This window comes from Ambystoma mexicanum, chromosome 11, assembly GCF_040938575.1.
Source record: "Ambystoma mexicanum isolate Mex_15411 chromosome 11, UKY_AmexF1_1, whole genome shotgun sequence".
NCBI lineage: Eukaryota > Metazoa > Chordata > Amphibia > Caudata > Ambystomatidae > Ambystoma > Ambystoma mexicanum.
In genome coordinates, this window is record NC_090934.1 from 813,549,623 (window position 1) to 813,566,693 (window position 17,071).

The 17,071-nt window shown below is 44.2% G+C and overlaps 1 protein-coding gene across 18 annotated transcripts in view; it reads right to left on the reverse strand.

Moving 5' to 3' along the window:
• Positions 1-17,071, reverse strand: part of SOX6 (SRY-box transcription factor 6) — a 1,055,545-nt gene that overhangs the window by 199,559 nt on the left and 838,915 nt on the right. For all 18 annotated transcript variants that reach the window (XM_069623758.1, XM_069623756.1, XM_069623746.1 and 15 more), the window contains one exon: positions 935-1,014. In XM_069623758.1, coding sequence (XP_069479859.1) covers positions 935-1,014 — 80 coding nt within the window. The remainder of the gene's footprint in view (positions 1-934; positions 1,015-17,071) is intronic.

The window sequence follows — 17,071 nt, forward strand, 5'->3', positions numbered from 1 at the left end:
ATCAGGGACTTGGAACCTTCTCATTCCATTTACTCCAATGGACCTCTTCTCGCTCCCGAAGTGGACAGATACCCTGCAGTCTCTTGCTTGTCCAAAGCATCCTGGACGCTCACTTCCACATTCAACCAATGTCTTCCCCTGCTTTACCTGGTGGCTGCCGAGCTGACAATTCAGCAACAGTCGGGTGGTGTTGAATAGTGAACATTTCTGACATAATACATGAGGAATGCTTCAATAGCTAACACACACTTAGCTGTTCAAACATGAACTATAACTAACAATTCCCAACATTGAGTTCTGGGATTGGGATGCCTAACTTGGCCCTCTGGTCAATAACCGAGTAGTGCAGCCCAGCGGAAAGGGTTAATCCGCCACAGAGCTATAATCCCCATCCATCACTGCTGCCTGGTGTACAATTCCCACAAATGCTGTCCTCCTGCAATCAAACTTTTTAGAATGAGTAACAAAGGCCACAAACACAAGATTTGACTTCTCTCTCGCTCACACGAGGTTTAAGGTGCCCAGAGTTGTACCGTGACCTATGCATACAGCTTTTCCAGTACTGACACTCTTAACCAATGGAAGGGGGTGTTTTTGGTGCCAGAGGAAGCAAAGAGGTCTTCCCCATTCCACAAGGGTGGGACACATCACAATCTCAAAGGAGGTGCAGAGGGTCAGACTACACCACCCTCTCAGCCCCCCACTTACAACCTGGCCTTCTTATTTAGTCCTTACATCTCCAATTAGAATGGCAGAACACAGCTCTGGCAACACACCGGGCATGCAGCGTTCTGGGAGTACATAAGGTGTTAATCCTGCGGCGCGTCACTCAAAGCATTATTTAACATTCGAGGCGTTATTTAACATACAGCTGCCGAGCAGTTTTTACTGGAGTGTTGGCTCGAGTCCCGCATTCTTTTGTTCTGGCACATACCTGGAGCTGCAGAGGGCTGAGTCCAGAAGCGGCAGCAGCTGCCATTGTTGACGGAATGAACTGCACGGGGTAGTTATCACCTGTCGAGGGGAACAATGCGATACAGGTTTAGACAATGAGCGGAGAATAGCAGCCGACAAGTGAAAACAGAGCCCTCCCTCGCCTCTGCTCTCCAACACTGCTCTAAGCCCAGACATCTGCAACAACAAAAGGCCGAGCTGGGCACAGACTTGCAGGCTCGCGGCGCTACCTGGGAGCTGCGTGCAGGCAGATAGCTCATGGGCAAACTGGCAAGCAAGGTATGCAATGTTTTTAGGATTGGATTTGGAAATTGAAAAGCACATTTCAGACATGTTGACTTTGTAATCACTGAAGCATTATCCCTCGTGCGAGAAGGGAGGAATCCATGTCTTATGACATGGCTCCGTGGAGCACATTGAAGCCAAATTCCCCTTCCGAAAGCAACAGCAGGCAGCAGAAAGGCAAACCAGCAACAGGACTGCACACGTGTTCTGGTGGCCAGGGACGGAGTGGGAGGCCCCCAGAAGGCGAGGCAGTGTGAGGCAGCACCCGGCTGTCAGGACCTCCCTCCACATACGCCACACTGCGCAGAAGACTTGTCAATGGAAAGGAACACTGCAGCAACCATTGCGAACATGTCCAGTTGCTATCTCCATGCCCTGGATTCACGTGTGAACGGCTAGTGCGTGCCTGTCCCATATGGCAAATAACCTAAACGCGTCTAAATGGTGCTTGCTACTTCATCATAGCACTGGGCCTATATTAGGATACAGAGTGTTGCTATAGTGCAGAATTTGTCATTTGAATGGACTCTATGCAGGGGCGCAACAGAACCTACATTTCAGGGGCTTGGGGGGTGCTAACCCTTCAAATGTTGGGAGAGGCACTCATTTCAGAGACAGTGGGGGATGGGCAAACTTATTTGTGTAGTGGCCATCTAATTTCTTTAGGCTTTCGAATGAGACTATTCTAGTGCAGCTTCAATGTTGCAAGCAGTTAACTCTCTCCTTTAAGTTTGAAAGCACTTACTTAAGGACTGCTGTGAGAATGAGTGGCATGCGGTCCCCTCTCTATCATTCCTATCACTCGCCTGGCATGCAACTACTAACCCCACATCACGTTTTCAATTGGCTAAAAATGTATGCATATGAATGCAGGTGCTAACAGTCAAATGCTTTACGTTAGTAATCGCAGGGCCTTTGTTAACAGTGAAGCCCAGGCACCGTTTATTGCCTGTGTCTTGTTCTGTCAAGCTATGGCTCTGTAGGTTAGCCAGGCTGAGTCAATATAGCCCAATATTTCAGGGGGTAAGAGTGGTGGGGGGTCTGAAGCACGGCCAGCACAATGGTGTTGCGCCACTGAATCTATGCGCTTCATGGAAGTCAAAGGCGGGGCATGAGGGAATTAGTATGGGTAGAACAGGGTTTGCAATGACATCATCTATGCAAGGCAGTCCGGGTTTACTGTTGCCCCCCTGAGGGGCATGTGGGTGTTTTACATGTGGTATGCGGAAAGCTTTTACTTGTTGTGGATGTTTAGCAATCAGGCAACCATCACCTAGCATGATTTCCCAATGTAATAGTACTCAATGTATAGGCCCATGAACCATAAGATTATGAATTGTCATTTCTGGGACTGGCAATGCACACACAGAAATCAGCTGAAAGCATGTAATTCAGTGAGATATATTTCATTACATAAACTGAGGAGATGTGGCTGAAGAGTGGCAAGCCATTTGTTTAAATGGTTGATAGTAGGTGGGGAGTGCGGCAGATATGAAGTGCCCCAGTGGGGACTTTAGTTCTTATAATAATATATCAGTTCACTGTAATACAGGTCTAAACCAGCAGGTGGCCAGCCCTGGAGGTTCAGATGTTGTAGATCAGGAGGTTGTAGGCACTCTGCTGGAGGCTGCTTGCGGTCACTGGCAAACCTACTGGAAACACTGCTAGAAACAGTACCAATAGTGAAGGATTCAGCAGAGGCTACAGACTGCATGGTCGTTGCGTCAGCACGATGCTGAATCTAGCAAGAGATAGCAGAATGTTGAGACATGCTGGCAGGGCATAGTAAGGAAGACACACATTCTGCTGCCTCTGTTTTGATTCCCGATTTCCGCATGCGTTTCTACATGTCTGGCACTCTAATTCCATACAGGAAAAGGAGGCTTAGAGACATCTGACAATGATGTTTCAATCTGCAAAACAAAGGGGTACTTTCAGCCACACTTTTGAGAGGGTCGTGCATATTCTCTGCTATAGAAGTCACCAAGATAAGATGCATGCGGTTAGCACAGCCAAGAAGCTGTGAACATTTTGCTTGGCCCATATGTGAACCACTTGGGTCTAATGATTCACAAAGATGTCCTTGACCATGCACAGCACTTTATGTGCAAATCCCTCCTTTAGTAATAAGAAAGGGCACATTTTCTGGGTGTTATCTGCACTGCGCGAGTGGATTGTGAATCTGGCGCCCCTGCTATTTCATCACAGCTTCGATGTCTTTTTCGGCGGTGATTGTATGTTAATTCATACTTGCAGCTTATGTGTTATTTACTCTGTCATATCCCTCCCTCAAGCAATGTGTTACAGAGGGGGAATGACACTTTCAACATCAGAATGAATTTGTGCAAAACATGGTGGTGGGCGAACCTGTTACATTGTTGCAATAAGGACATTGCGTCGCATGAAGATGGGAAGAGGGTGGCCAAGAATAGGAAAGTAAGGTGGAGACTAGGTAAGTGCTTTGCAAAAGAGGTGTGTTTGTAGAGTTGAATGAAATCCGATGAATTGGCACCACCAAAGAGTTTGCAGCCCATATTTATACAATCAATCCCTTTAATAGCCAACAGTCGCATGCCTAAACTTTATTTCCTGTATTTTGGATAAAGCTTAAAATCATTTAAAGTTTTTGTTGTGACTAATTGTTGTGGAAGCAGACCTGGGGATGGCTCAGGCTAGCATTGAGGACAGCTTTGTAGTTTTAACAGGAAGTGTGGAATGAATGTGTTCTTTGTGGGGGAGGTTTGGGCTACTAGGGGCCCCTAAGTGCAGGGCTGATGTAGCTGGAGCCACAAGGGTTGTAAACCAGTCGTGCTGCCTACGTCCAGGACAGGTCCAGTTTCTGTGATGTGCTTTCATTGCAGTTTAGGGCACAGGATACTGCAGTGGTTCATTTGGGAGGGATCTGGGTATCTGTGTGCCTGTACTTTTGTATTTGGGCGTCACTCCCCCACCCTATCGTCCTCAGTCCCAATCTCCAAACCTGCACCCGTCTCCTAGCTTTCCGTTCTTAGTAGTTTATATCCCTGTTAGGGATGTCATGACCTCTAGCAGATCTGTTGCCATCCCTGTTGGGTATCTGTGGGCCTGCACTTTTGTAGTTGCGCGTCACTCGCCCACCCTATTGTCCTCAATCCGAATCTCCAAACCTGCACCCGTCTCCTAGCTTTCCACTCTTAGTAGTTTATATCCCTGTTAGGGATGTCATGACCTCTAGCAGATCTGTTGCCATCCCTGTTGGGTATCTGTGGGCCTGCACCTTTCAAACTGCTCAGCTAATTTGAGCCCCCCAGATGTGGCAACCCCAAGATTGATTTCCTGTTCGGTAATGGTTAGAACCTCACACCTATTGCATACCGTTTGCTGGGATTATGCCCTCCAGAGATGCTTAGCCTGACTGAGACCACTGCTTGGGTGTATCAACTCTATGAGCAATTGTGTTATCCTCTGCGACTAGGCATTCCTCGCCTACCAGGAACTCTGGCGTGTTACCTAGAGAGGCACTGAAGCGCACCAGCCTGGATACATGAAAAGCTGTGGCGGTACACCCACATCTAAGGAGCCCGACTCATCCCTTGGCTTACGAGAACATTAAACATGCTAATCATATCAAAGCGGAGAAAAAACCTGGCAAAGAACAAGCTCCGCAGCAGGGCGTGTAGCATAAAAATGAATGCAGTGATGGATAAATGACACAATAACGTTGATTTAATGGAGTATCGCCTTGGCTCTGGCTGCTTATTGAAAGTCAGTGTGATGTGCTTTCTGCGGGCTATACTTTAATAGGCTGCACCTCAGCACAATTTTGACGTTTCTAATAATCAAGCCTTTGCATGAACTTTCTCACGTTCCCACAAGAAGGAGAGCTGTGATTCTGCACAATGCAGGGAGGAAGGGGCTTGGGGTTATGCAAAACTGGATACAGGCTTCTCTTTAGGATACTTGTTGAACATTATGACAATAACCAACCCCATTAGCATAATTAGCAAAGGTGTCTGTCTTAACAAGTTCATTAGGTGATGTTGTGTTACATTGTGTGCTGTATCTATTTACACTGTAGGCATGTGTGTGTTACAGTAGGATCACAACCTTTGTGCTCACTTTATGTATGCCGCAAATTATTTTGCAAGGGGACCTCTTTCTGTATTTACAGGAAGAATATTTCCAATGTAACCACCATGTTAAATACTATGTGTGCCATATAGTGTGATATGGGTCCAATGTGGTTTCATCTGAATAAATCACTACCGTTTTTTTTCTTCTAATGAGGGGGATCACCCGACCATCCACCTACCCACCATTCCCCCCCCACCCCTCGATAGCTGCTACAAATACCTATCTGTGTCATTATCACTTAATTATTTATTTTGGTTAAACCACAGTACACCGTATTATATACCTTTGTAATCCAAATGACAGCGAATGTTTACCAAAAACCATATTGAACATATAGCAAAATATCTTAAATGGTACAAATACTGATAAAACCATCTTTCTAAATTCACGATATCCCCTATACAGCATTTACTGGAGGACTAGACATGAGATAATTATATTTCTGACACGATGCAATTAGGATTTTGCCCTAAAAACGGTACAGAATCAGCAAGAGTAGCAGTGGTTTATGTATTTATTTCTTTGCGTTTTTAAAGCGCTCACGCAGCCGGGGGGCATTGAGGCACTGTTACAGAATTTGTTGATGTCTTAGTTGCATATTTATAACGTGCTAAGCGCGGACCCGGGGATCAAAACTGAGTTGCTTTGTGCCGTCTTGCTTCCTCGCCGTGCAACGTTGCCACTAAGCTATCCTCGCGTGACTGGTTGAGGACCTTCACCATATCATAGACTTCAACGGTTGTGCATTTGTATTTCTTCGCCCCATCTATGCTGCTTTCAACAGCTTGAAGCATCACAAACTAAATGACCTCCTTACATGTGAAGTCTGTGTTTCTTCTCCTGCCCTTAAATTGTTTTGGTCATGTCTCCTACTGCTCACAGGGGCCGGTCATGCAGCGACAATATCTAGTGGGAGCACAAGAACGAGAGACATACAAGACCTGGATTTCTCAATCTGATGAAGCAGCAGAACAGCTTCCCTCTTGTGTGGGTGAATTTCACCCCAGCAGCGTTTGGAGGAAACGGAGGATAGCATGCTGGTCTTGGAAACAAGACCATGTAGAGCAGAGGTTCGAATCCCGAGTCCGCGTTTAGAAATCAAACTCAGGTATGGTATTAGTGGAGTTATAAAAAACCAATTCAATAAATAAAACAATAAAAAATCCAGCCACTCTGTCCACTTGTAAATCCACTCAAGGCTTGATGCTGGTCCAAAGTTCTTCGACATCTACATGCATCCTCTGGGCATTATATTTAGCTCTGCTGGTCTGGGCAGCCACATTTACTCAGCCGATAGACAATTATATATTGACAATCCAGAAAACGACTCCTTCCAACTAAACCACATAACACACATCTTGAATCACGCTCATGCTGCATGTTGCCGTTCACCAAGTCCCAGGTGAATGCCCACATGCTCTCCCTGACTAAATCCAAATCTAAGTTCCCCACTCTAGGATCACTAAAAAGCATGTTCATCCTTTAATCCGCCTACTAAAGCCAAAAACAAGCCATCTTGGACTAGAATATCTTCAAAGCTAAAAGAGCCACAATTGTCAGAATGACCTTGGATGCCTCTAACTTGAGGCTCACAACTCTACATTTCCTCAAAAAAATAATTTACTCTACAAACTACACTCCGAACTAAAAAGCCATTGCCCCGTTCGTATACATTTCTCAACAATAACTCAAGCTTTCATAATCCCTACACTCTATTACTTGAACTCCATTTTAGAAGGAGTAAACTCCATTTTAATGAACACACTGCAAATCCTCCAAATCCCAATGGCTAGACTACTTCTAAGCATCAACATCACATACATGTCTACCCTTCTATGAAACCTCTACATTGGCTCACAATCAAAGAGATGCACATGGCAGAAGGTTCGCCATACTAGGCACCCACCTTTAGAATATACTCCCCCCAATTTCCCTGAGACACTTTGACCGTTTGGCACTACGTGAACACCTGGATCTTCAGCCAGGCCTTCTAAACTGCTCTTTATTGGTCGCTCCTTCTGCCATGCAAATTGAGGCTTTTTGCAAAGAGTGGGTCATACAAAATATCTAAGAAAAGACATACATAAAATACTTATGACCCAAGTGTGTTTTCCATCTAATTTAGTGGAGAGTGAGAGTGGACCAGGAAACACCAAGCAATGAGAGCTGATAGTCCAGAGACTCCACGGAGAACCTCGCAGAATTGAATGACTTAGCCTTGACTCTTGAGTTAAAAGTCCAACGGCCCCAGTTTGATTGAGTATGTGGCTGTGCAGGACACTGAGGTCAATGGGTGCAGCTGGGGCAATTGGACAGGGAGCTTCAGATAGGTGTAGAGAGGGCTTAGTAAAAGTCACAAGTTATTTTCTGAGGCCCAATCAGGAGGTAGTACAAATGCAACTATGCTACTCTCAAACAGTCCACTTGTTATATTTATGTTGCATTTTAAGCTTTGTTTGTGCAGTTCTTGCCACAAAATCATACTTATTACATTGGATGAGTTTGTGATGCAGATGTCTCTCGCGCCCGCACACACACAAACACACAGAAATTCAAATGAGAAACTGAACTAGACTCCACTTCCTGTCCGAGTCTGTAGCCAAGAAGTGGATTGGGAAGGAACATAGCCTCGACATCGTGCATGGATTAGAACAGACATGTGGAGAGAAGTTCCCTTTTACGTGGCACACGTAAATAGATCATGGAGCATACAATATCTGAATGCACATACCTAGTGTTGGGAGTGATACAGTGGGGAGGATGTCTCTGGGGCAACATTCTCACCGAGGGGACAAGATGATGTAACACAACATGGGATCAATCCCCCGCCATGACGTGCTATATTAATAACCACCAGGTGTGGTGTTGTCATGAGCAGCCGCTGTACTTCCATCATCGCAAGGCTAATGCTGGGTGTTTTTTGTGGTTCGTTTAGTTGAGGTGCTAAGCTGCAAGCGTCGTGGTTTGTGTGGGAAAACTATGCTGGTCAAGAATGAACATAAACTAGCCCTATCTAGTTGCCTTTCATGCACATAAAGATACTGATTACGCATGTTCTTTAGTAAAACACGGCCAGGTTGGTGGCATGTTTAAAACGCCATGCCGCGTCGCGTGATGCATTGAACATCCGCCTTATGGAAGAATGAGATATGGCTCTAGTGAGCCAGCTCCCTTTTAAGCATTTGCTCAGCTGCAATGAAGACGTATGCCAAGTATGTAGAGCTGTCATGCTAATCCTATGTGGCCCGCCGTGTTCATGCAAGTGGCTCCTGCACACATTGGAATTGCATGAGCAATCTAAGACCCTGCTAACTGATCATAACTGAAAGACGTAGACTGATAGTACACGTGCCGGACTATATTACTCAGATCATAGCAAGGACACACAGTGTACTGCGGACTGTTTTATGCACATTTCTTTAAACACGATTTTTCCTATGTTTCATGCAAATGCATGATTACAAGCACAAGGTATGCACAGAGTAATCTTTTCTGGCTAAACAACTGTCACTAGAAACGTGCAACCTATAATAATCACAATGGAGTGCCCAGACCTAGGTTTTAGGTGGATGTAGGGGGGTAGAGGGACAACTCCAGTTTTTTTTTGGCACCCTGCCTTGTTTGCCACTATAACTACTCCTTCGTTAGGCATTGCAGGATGAGTTGCAAGCTCCGCCCAAATCTCCGGTCTACCGACCCAGCCGTCTCTAGCCTGGGACAAGGGATGAATGACTCCCTACCTCTTCATGCAATTCCCCCCATCCTGACTATTTCCTCCTTGCCTGCTCTCAGAAAGTCCAAGCACACAGCCCTGATGATATTCCTTTTGACTGACTCACACCAACAATGTTTTGTACATTTCACACAACCGTCTCCTACTAGAGGCCCATGCTCTTTACGTGAATGCCTGCAAGTACACCGCAGAGTAGTTATGCTTGCCATGGCAAACCTCCCTCACTAAAATTCAGAAGTAGGCATATCTCTCTATGAGTTGGCATATTGTTAGCAGCATTTCTCTTGATTATGTCCCAAATTTGCCATCAGGCTCCCCATTTTGTGGGTGCCTGCTGAATGTATGCACAATATCCTGTATTGGGCTGTGTACCTCCAGCAAATGCATACTTGCATGAATCCAGCCCCAAATAGTCGTTGTGGCATCTTGTGACAGTTGTGAAGTTCCTTTACTATGTGTTTCTTCTAGAAGACCTTTTCTATTGTGTTTCAACTATCATTGACCATGTACTGCGTTCATGTTCCATCTTGCATTCGTCCCCCCATTTCTCTCCAGTGAGACCCACTTCCAGCTGTCATGCATCCCGGACACCACAGTGTTGTATAGGCTGGTTATCACACACTCGTGCCTGTCCTTGTCTATCACTGCCTTGCGACCCAATGTCTACAAGCATCGGGGAAATCATCTACCAATGGCCTTCTTGAGAATAAAGGCTGTAACTCATTCAAGCCCCCAGGTTCCAAGCAAATCGACAGGTTACTGCAATCATCTTCAGCTGAGCACATGCCTTACATGTTTAAGCGTCAGAGCTAGACTTTTCCTGGGGTGCACATCTGCCTAAAATGAGAAGTTCAGTCATGGTTGATGATGTGTGGAGACAAATACATTTACGCTCTATTGTTGGTTTTGTATATGTTGTGGAATATATGTAAATATGCCTACTAGGTTTTTCGCGCCCGGATGCCCCTGGGCCTGGCGCTGCATACAAAATAAAATAAATACAAACACAAAGTATTTGGCTCAGCATCCCTGTGTTGTGTTCTCTTCCTTTTTCCAGAGACAACACAGTTACAGTGCAATATTATCGGCATAAAGGTGCCATGTTGCAACATTTGTTGAAAGCAAATCGTTTCATAAAATGGAAGTCAAGCCCATGAAGGTATCTTCCAGTGCATCCTACTGTATAGATACAAGATATTTACTCATTCCATGCTTACGCTATTCATATACAAGCATGTCTATGTTTCTAATGGTGCTATATGTGTCCCCTTTTCCCACATAGTATGTCCATTCCTTTGCAGAAGTGTGCCCGCAATCTGGTGGTCTGTCACCAGCTAACTTATTCTCACTTGACATACCTGGCTCAGTTTACTGGTTGTAAATAGTCTTATAACCTGGCGTTGAACTCTACATTGACTGTTGAAAGCCCCACACCATAATAAATGGTTTCCACTTTTGCTTGGACCTCTTCACTTTGATTGTGGGACTTTAACAGATGGTGTAGCAAGCGAGTGGCATAAGGCATAATAGAGCAGCACTTGCAGGTTGAGGCAGCAAGTCATTCAAAGAGTGAGCCAGTGGAATGCACTTCTGTTTTTCTCCTGCCTCTTTTATAAGGTTCTCCCTGAGCTACCAAACGAATGCCATCTTCTCCTCCATCCATGTCCCCCTTTTGTCTTGCTATCCATATGCAACCAATATCTGCATTATATTGTTCTAATATTTATCTTTATCATGCCTCTGTCCTCTCAAAGGGGACTGACAGCTTCCACGTGTGTGTGTTGTGGACAGTCTTAACACATATTGTACCTGCTTTTTAGTAGTTAGCATCGAGTTTGTCCCTTTATTGAAGATGGCGGTTGAGCTTTCTTCCATCTTAAGAAGAGGTTGAGCTTTCTTCCTTCTTAAGATGGTGCTTGAGCTTTCTTCCATCTTAAGATGGTGCTTGAGCTTTTTTGCATCTTACTGGAATTTCTGACCTCTAGAAAGCCACCGGTCCACCTGTTGTGTGTAATGTCAATGTAGAAAGAGGGCCTAGCTTGTCCCCCTTGTGGCCATTATATGTGGCAAGCAGTGGCCCTCACTGACCCAGTCTATCCAATCACCAGTGCTCCTTCATGTCGCAACAGTTGAACCCCTCCCTGTCTGATGCCTGACTTGGACTGTATTATCACCCTCAAAAAACCCTCCCTCTCACTCTGGCCCTATCAGCTGCAACAAACCCATTGCCTCCCTCCGACCTCCTGATGTGCAATCTCTTCCAGTGCTGCTACATACTCCGCATCTGATCCGCACCTCTTCAAACGCTCCTTTAGCCCTCCAGGAATGCAGCATCAGCACTGGCCATCCTCTGGTCTTCCTTTACTCCTCAAACACGTGCATTTTCTAGATGTTATGGGGTGCCTCTTGTTCAACCTAGATACCTGTACCGCCACATCAATTTTGGTCTGCCCATCAGTTTTGATGGGATCTCATATGGTGGTGCACATGGAGAGAGGTGTGATGCTGTGTACAAAGGCAGCTTCTTGTCTTACTGTCTGCCAAGGCCACCTTTAGGTAACAATGGAATGAGTCAGATGTTTCATAGCAATAGCTACAGAGAATTATTCTGAGTAAGGGACCTTTTCAAATCTGCTTTACTTGTTCCAGTACGAACACGGATACTAGTGGCCTGACTTCACCATAATTTTGAAGTCTCTCCCATACCCAAAATGGCACACACTGACAACCTTGCTTCACATTTTAGCGTCCAACTGTCCAATTCGCTAGAACCTACTGTGCAATGTGTGTGGAGATATATTAATTAGGCTAACTCCATATCTTTGTCTCAAAGACCCAAATATCGCATGAGCCTAATAAAGGTAGCATCTCTGCAAGATACAGTGTAGCATTGCGGACTAAGCTCCCATTGATATTGCAACCTCGCTCAACAATCTTCTTCCCCAACCTGAAGCAGGTGGCCCACCTTCACTGGCCATATGTGCAGAAGGCTAGAGCTGAGGGGGCAAAGAAACTGCCGCACCCCTGTTCTTGCAAAGGAGCACCAAACAGGCTTTCGGCTAAAGCTGAGGGGGCAAAGAGACTGCCGCACCCCTGTTCTTGCAAAGGAGCACCAAACAGGCTTTCATTGTGTGTCAAGTGGGCAGTTAACGTGCAGGGGAAGTACACATTAGCAGCGCCAAAGAGGCGCATGCATTCCGGCTAAATGTGGGACTTCAGCATCCATTGTTCTCCCTTCTGGGTTTATCACAAGCACTAAAAGCATAAAAAAGCCAGATGTATAATTTTTGCAGTGTGCCTCAGAAAAATCCACGCACACCGTAGAAACGCAGGCGAACACTGCAAGTTACACTTTGCGCCCACCTCGCGTACCCTGCATCTGTATGTCTCCTTCCTAATGTGTGAATTTATAGCCAGCCAATTTCTCTCTAACATAGTTTACCACATGAGGTGCTACCAGCCAACTCCTCGTAAATGTTAAGTTGCTTATTGTGAGTTTGGAATCCACATGCCCTCTCTCCATTATATCCATAATACCTCATCAGACTATTGAGCACAGTGTGTGTTCATACACAGTCCAGTAACAATTGCCTTCTGATTGCACATGAAGCTCTGGTACAATGCGTTCACTAGCGCGCTATTGTGCCGGTGTCCTACGGGGTAATGTTCAAAATATCTGATCTCATTTTTCCCCCTTCCATGAGGTTGATTTTGGTTTGCAGTATTTTTTAACAGATAACTAGACCATTTTTTCCCTGGATTTAACAGACTGGCTGTTTTATGGTTAAATAATTCCCTTTATTACCTCCAAACACTTCAACTAAATTATCTGAATAAAGAGGATTCTAATTTAAGTTAAACATTGTTTCTCGTGGTACAGAATTATGCGTGTTAAAAAACACGATAATGCGGAAAGAGATGCTGAATTAATGAAGCTTTAAAAAGCAAAGGAAAATAGCCATTGAGGCTATCAGCATGGACTGCCTGGTAGACCATTTCAAAGGCATCCTTTCTTTTAAATATCATGAATTATTCATCTCGGGTATCCAGAGGCAGGAAATGGTCCTCCCACCACTCTAAAACCTTTGGACTAAAAAATGTTTTAACATGAAGCAATTTCTAGTCATTAAAGTAAGTACACAAACACACACATGCATACATGCGTGCACATATATATTGTGGCTTTGCAATCGTGGACACACACACACACACACACAGTCATGTTTTATATATGTAGATCTTTAATTGCAGTCCTGACTTCCCACTATATTGTGAGTTTTCTCCTAGTTCCCTGGGTGCCAACATGTGGGTTACGTGCTAGCAGGGGAAAGAATGCCATAACACCCACCATACATCTTGACATTGGCATAACATCGTCATGGAACTTGGGATTTTAAGCTGTCAATACAATGACTTTTTGGAGGAATTAACATTAGCTTGTGTGTTAATTAGAAAGTTGTAGGACATGGTGCAAGCATTATTTGTGTTTTTTGATATTGATATTTTATTTCTATCGCGCTTGTACACAATTTTCTGTATTTATTTGTTTCATAGAGTCGGCGCTTCAATCAGAAGCGCTAGACATCAAACAAACCCGAAGCAGAGGTAGTCCCAATTTTGTATGCCTTAACAGAGTTATGTTATGTCATCTGCTGTAACGTTTATGTGTTTTTATACCCCGTCAAATCACAGATGCAGAAAATAAGCATTTAGTGATAGGCTGGGTGTATGGGTAGACATGGATAGGGGATGTATGACAACAACATGGGACACAGAAATATACTCTTCATTAATGACATGTTCACATCTGTTTATGATGGGGTAGAGAGCCAAGAAAAAAGTGCAGGAATCAAGTGGTGGAAGGCGCCACTTCACTGGCTGGTAGGTAACACTTCAATCTGATCTTGAATACCTTCACCAACTGGATGGCCTTCATGTCAGGTAGGAGGCCATTCAAGTGTTGAGGGGACAGTAGGCAGCAGACACACAAGGCGGTGCACAGGGTTAGATGGGATCAAGAGATCTTTGTGGGCCGAGCAGGACAGTAGCTAGAACTAGATGATGCTATCTACTGGGGATGAGACCATGGATAGATTTGAGAACAGGGATCAGAAACTTGAAGGTCCATCACTCTGTATAGACAGCCCTCGGGCCTGCTGAGAGTTTGATTTGCTGGGAGAGAATCTAGGTGTGCTGGAAGAGATGCACATGTAAAGTTGAGTACGAGAGACTCACGAGTAGCTTATTGCACTAATCCCGTCTACGGGTAAACAGAGTGGCGATGAGAGTTTTGGCATGGTGGGCGAGGTGCAGGTGGATCTTCCTAACATTAAAGTTGGCACTAGCCACTGTGGCAGTGACTAAATGATGTGGTTTTGAGTCTGCTTTTGACGAGAACTGGAAAGCTGTGGGTCTTGGTTGATGGCACTTCGCTGTACCACTCAGATAGATACACAAGCTTTCTATATTTAGGAAAGAGCTGCACAGGTCTAACACACAACATGATACATATTGTAATATTGGAAGTAAGCAAATTGTCAGGGTTGGCTTTGGTTTGAAACAGGAGATAGTAGGCCTCATTATAAGTATTGTGGTGCAAGTAAAAAAACGTGCTAAATTGGCATTAATTCTGCCACTTTATTGACAAATTACTGCCACATTAGAGCACCGCTGTACTATGAATTTGATTGTAGGGAGGAAGATTTACCTTCAGCGAAAACTTAGAGATAAATCTTTCTCCTCACCACCAAAAATCAGCAGATGTACCATGCAGTAATTCCACCGGTGGCAAATCTGCCTAAAATCCCCATGGGGTACGATGCACATCAACACGTACCACCACTTTGTTTTGGGCAGTCACTATGCTCTTTGTGCCTGATGCTTACATCGTTGTTGGGAGAGAGAGGCAATGGTGAATTTCCCTTTTGGTGAGGGATTGTTAGAACATCAGTGTGGAGTAAATGGATGTTTGTGTTTTGTTGTGGGAAACGGGTGGGATTCCTGGGCTTGCACGTCGCATATCCCAACCTCGCCACCATTTTCGTTTCTTTCATCATCAAGAAAGATGACCATGCAACAAGAAAACATATGTGGAGCCAGAGATGTGCCCTGTTGAAGGATAATTGTTCTATGAAATGCATTGGCCATGACATCTTTTCTTATCTGTTTTTACTGTATGACAGCATCCTTTGATTATAAATACTTGTCAATCACCTACACGAGTCTGTTGACAATATTTTTATAACCTTATACTCATATGACTGATGCCATCATCATCGTGTCTCAATTGTGAGCACACAGTATTGTATCCATTTGTCTACAATCTTAGTTTCTGCATGCATTTACCCAACAGTGCCTCTTGGGTTATTGTTGTGCTTCTTTTACAGTGCTGTTTTTGTTGTCTATCATTTTACTAGGGTGGTGACCACACCTCCTCCTTGCACAGTAATTCTGTTACTAGCACTTTACTTGACAAATTACTGCCGAATTACAGCACCGCCATACTACGAGTTTGATGGTAGGGAGGAAGATTTACCTCGAACGAAAAGTTAGAGGTAAACTTCCACCTACTGCCAAAAACTGGAACATTTACCATGCAGTAATAGCACTTGTGGTAAATCCACCAAAAATCCCCATGGAGTCCTGTGGACTCCACACATGGGGAATTACCACCACTTGTAATCCCTTGCTAGATCCATGGGACCATGTGGCAGTAATACAGTAACAGTTATTGAATTTGGCAGTTATTCAGAAGATTTACCACTGAATTACCACCAAACTCGTAATGAGGCCTACTGTTTTGATAGTATGTAATTGTGCCTTTACAGTAACCTAGGAAATGTCACCATGGGGCAAACATTTTTAACTTTTAAGAGATGTCCTTTCTGGTAGAAAATGGCTGGCCATGGGGTTGGGCAAAAAATGTCTGCACAAGACCCGGTAGGAGTTGTCAGGTACATAAAAAAGACAAGTACATCAGTAAGTGACAACTCCAATGGACCAGTTTCAGTTAATTGTGTAAATTGTCTAATGTCTTTGAGTAATCCCTCCCAAAGAACAAATAATCTCTGTGAGAGGATTAAGGGGATACAATAACATATGAAGCAGAAGTACACAACCAAAAACAAGCTGATATTCAACTATGTATTACTTTGCATATAACAGCACAATAGACCATTGCATTTCAGATCAGTGTTAGGAGCCAAATCGAAACTCATATATCTGGAACAATCTGAAAATAAATGCAGACACTACCCTCACCTTGGTCCTCAAACTCCTGGCTTTTGTAACCGTCAGCCAGGATACTTAATCAGAAGATTGGAAGAAGTTGGACTTGACAAAACCAGGATAAATGGATGAAATCTTTCCTCACAGAAAAAAAAAACCTAACTTCCCCTTCCTGCTCCAACTCACATAAAATAACATATGAAGTCATGCAAGAACCAAGCCTTTCACAACTCCATTTTCACATCTACATGGCTTCACTTTTGGGGCTCATAAAAAACATAGGCTGTCCAGCTACTACTATTCTGACTACACAAAATGTGTCTTCAAAAGGAGCAGCAACAATGACAATTATACCAGTAACACCTTCACAAGATGCCTCACACAGGTGAGTACCTGGATGATCACATACAATTTAAAACTAAAGCCATTGTGGCGGGTCGGAAGACAGAGTCAAACACTTGAAAGACATGATTCAATTTCTTTTAATGAAAATGATAACTAGAAGGCCTAACCTTCCCTATTGTTAAAGTGAGTACCCTACCTATCTAAAGAAACTAAAGGTGCTTGTCCATTTTCATAAAGTCCAAATGAAAATGTGTCCTCCATCCAAACTGTACTATCTGGCCTTGCCACTAATGTTAACTAACTTAAATAGACCAAGGGAATAATTTGCCTTCGCCTGGTCTCTCCTCCACTTCATTTAATATTGCCTTGAATTATACACCCTCTTGATAGGATAGTCTATGCGATCAACTCTTG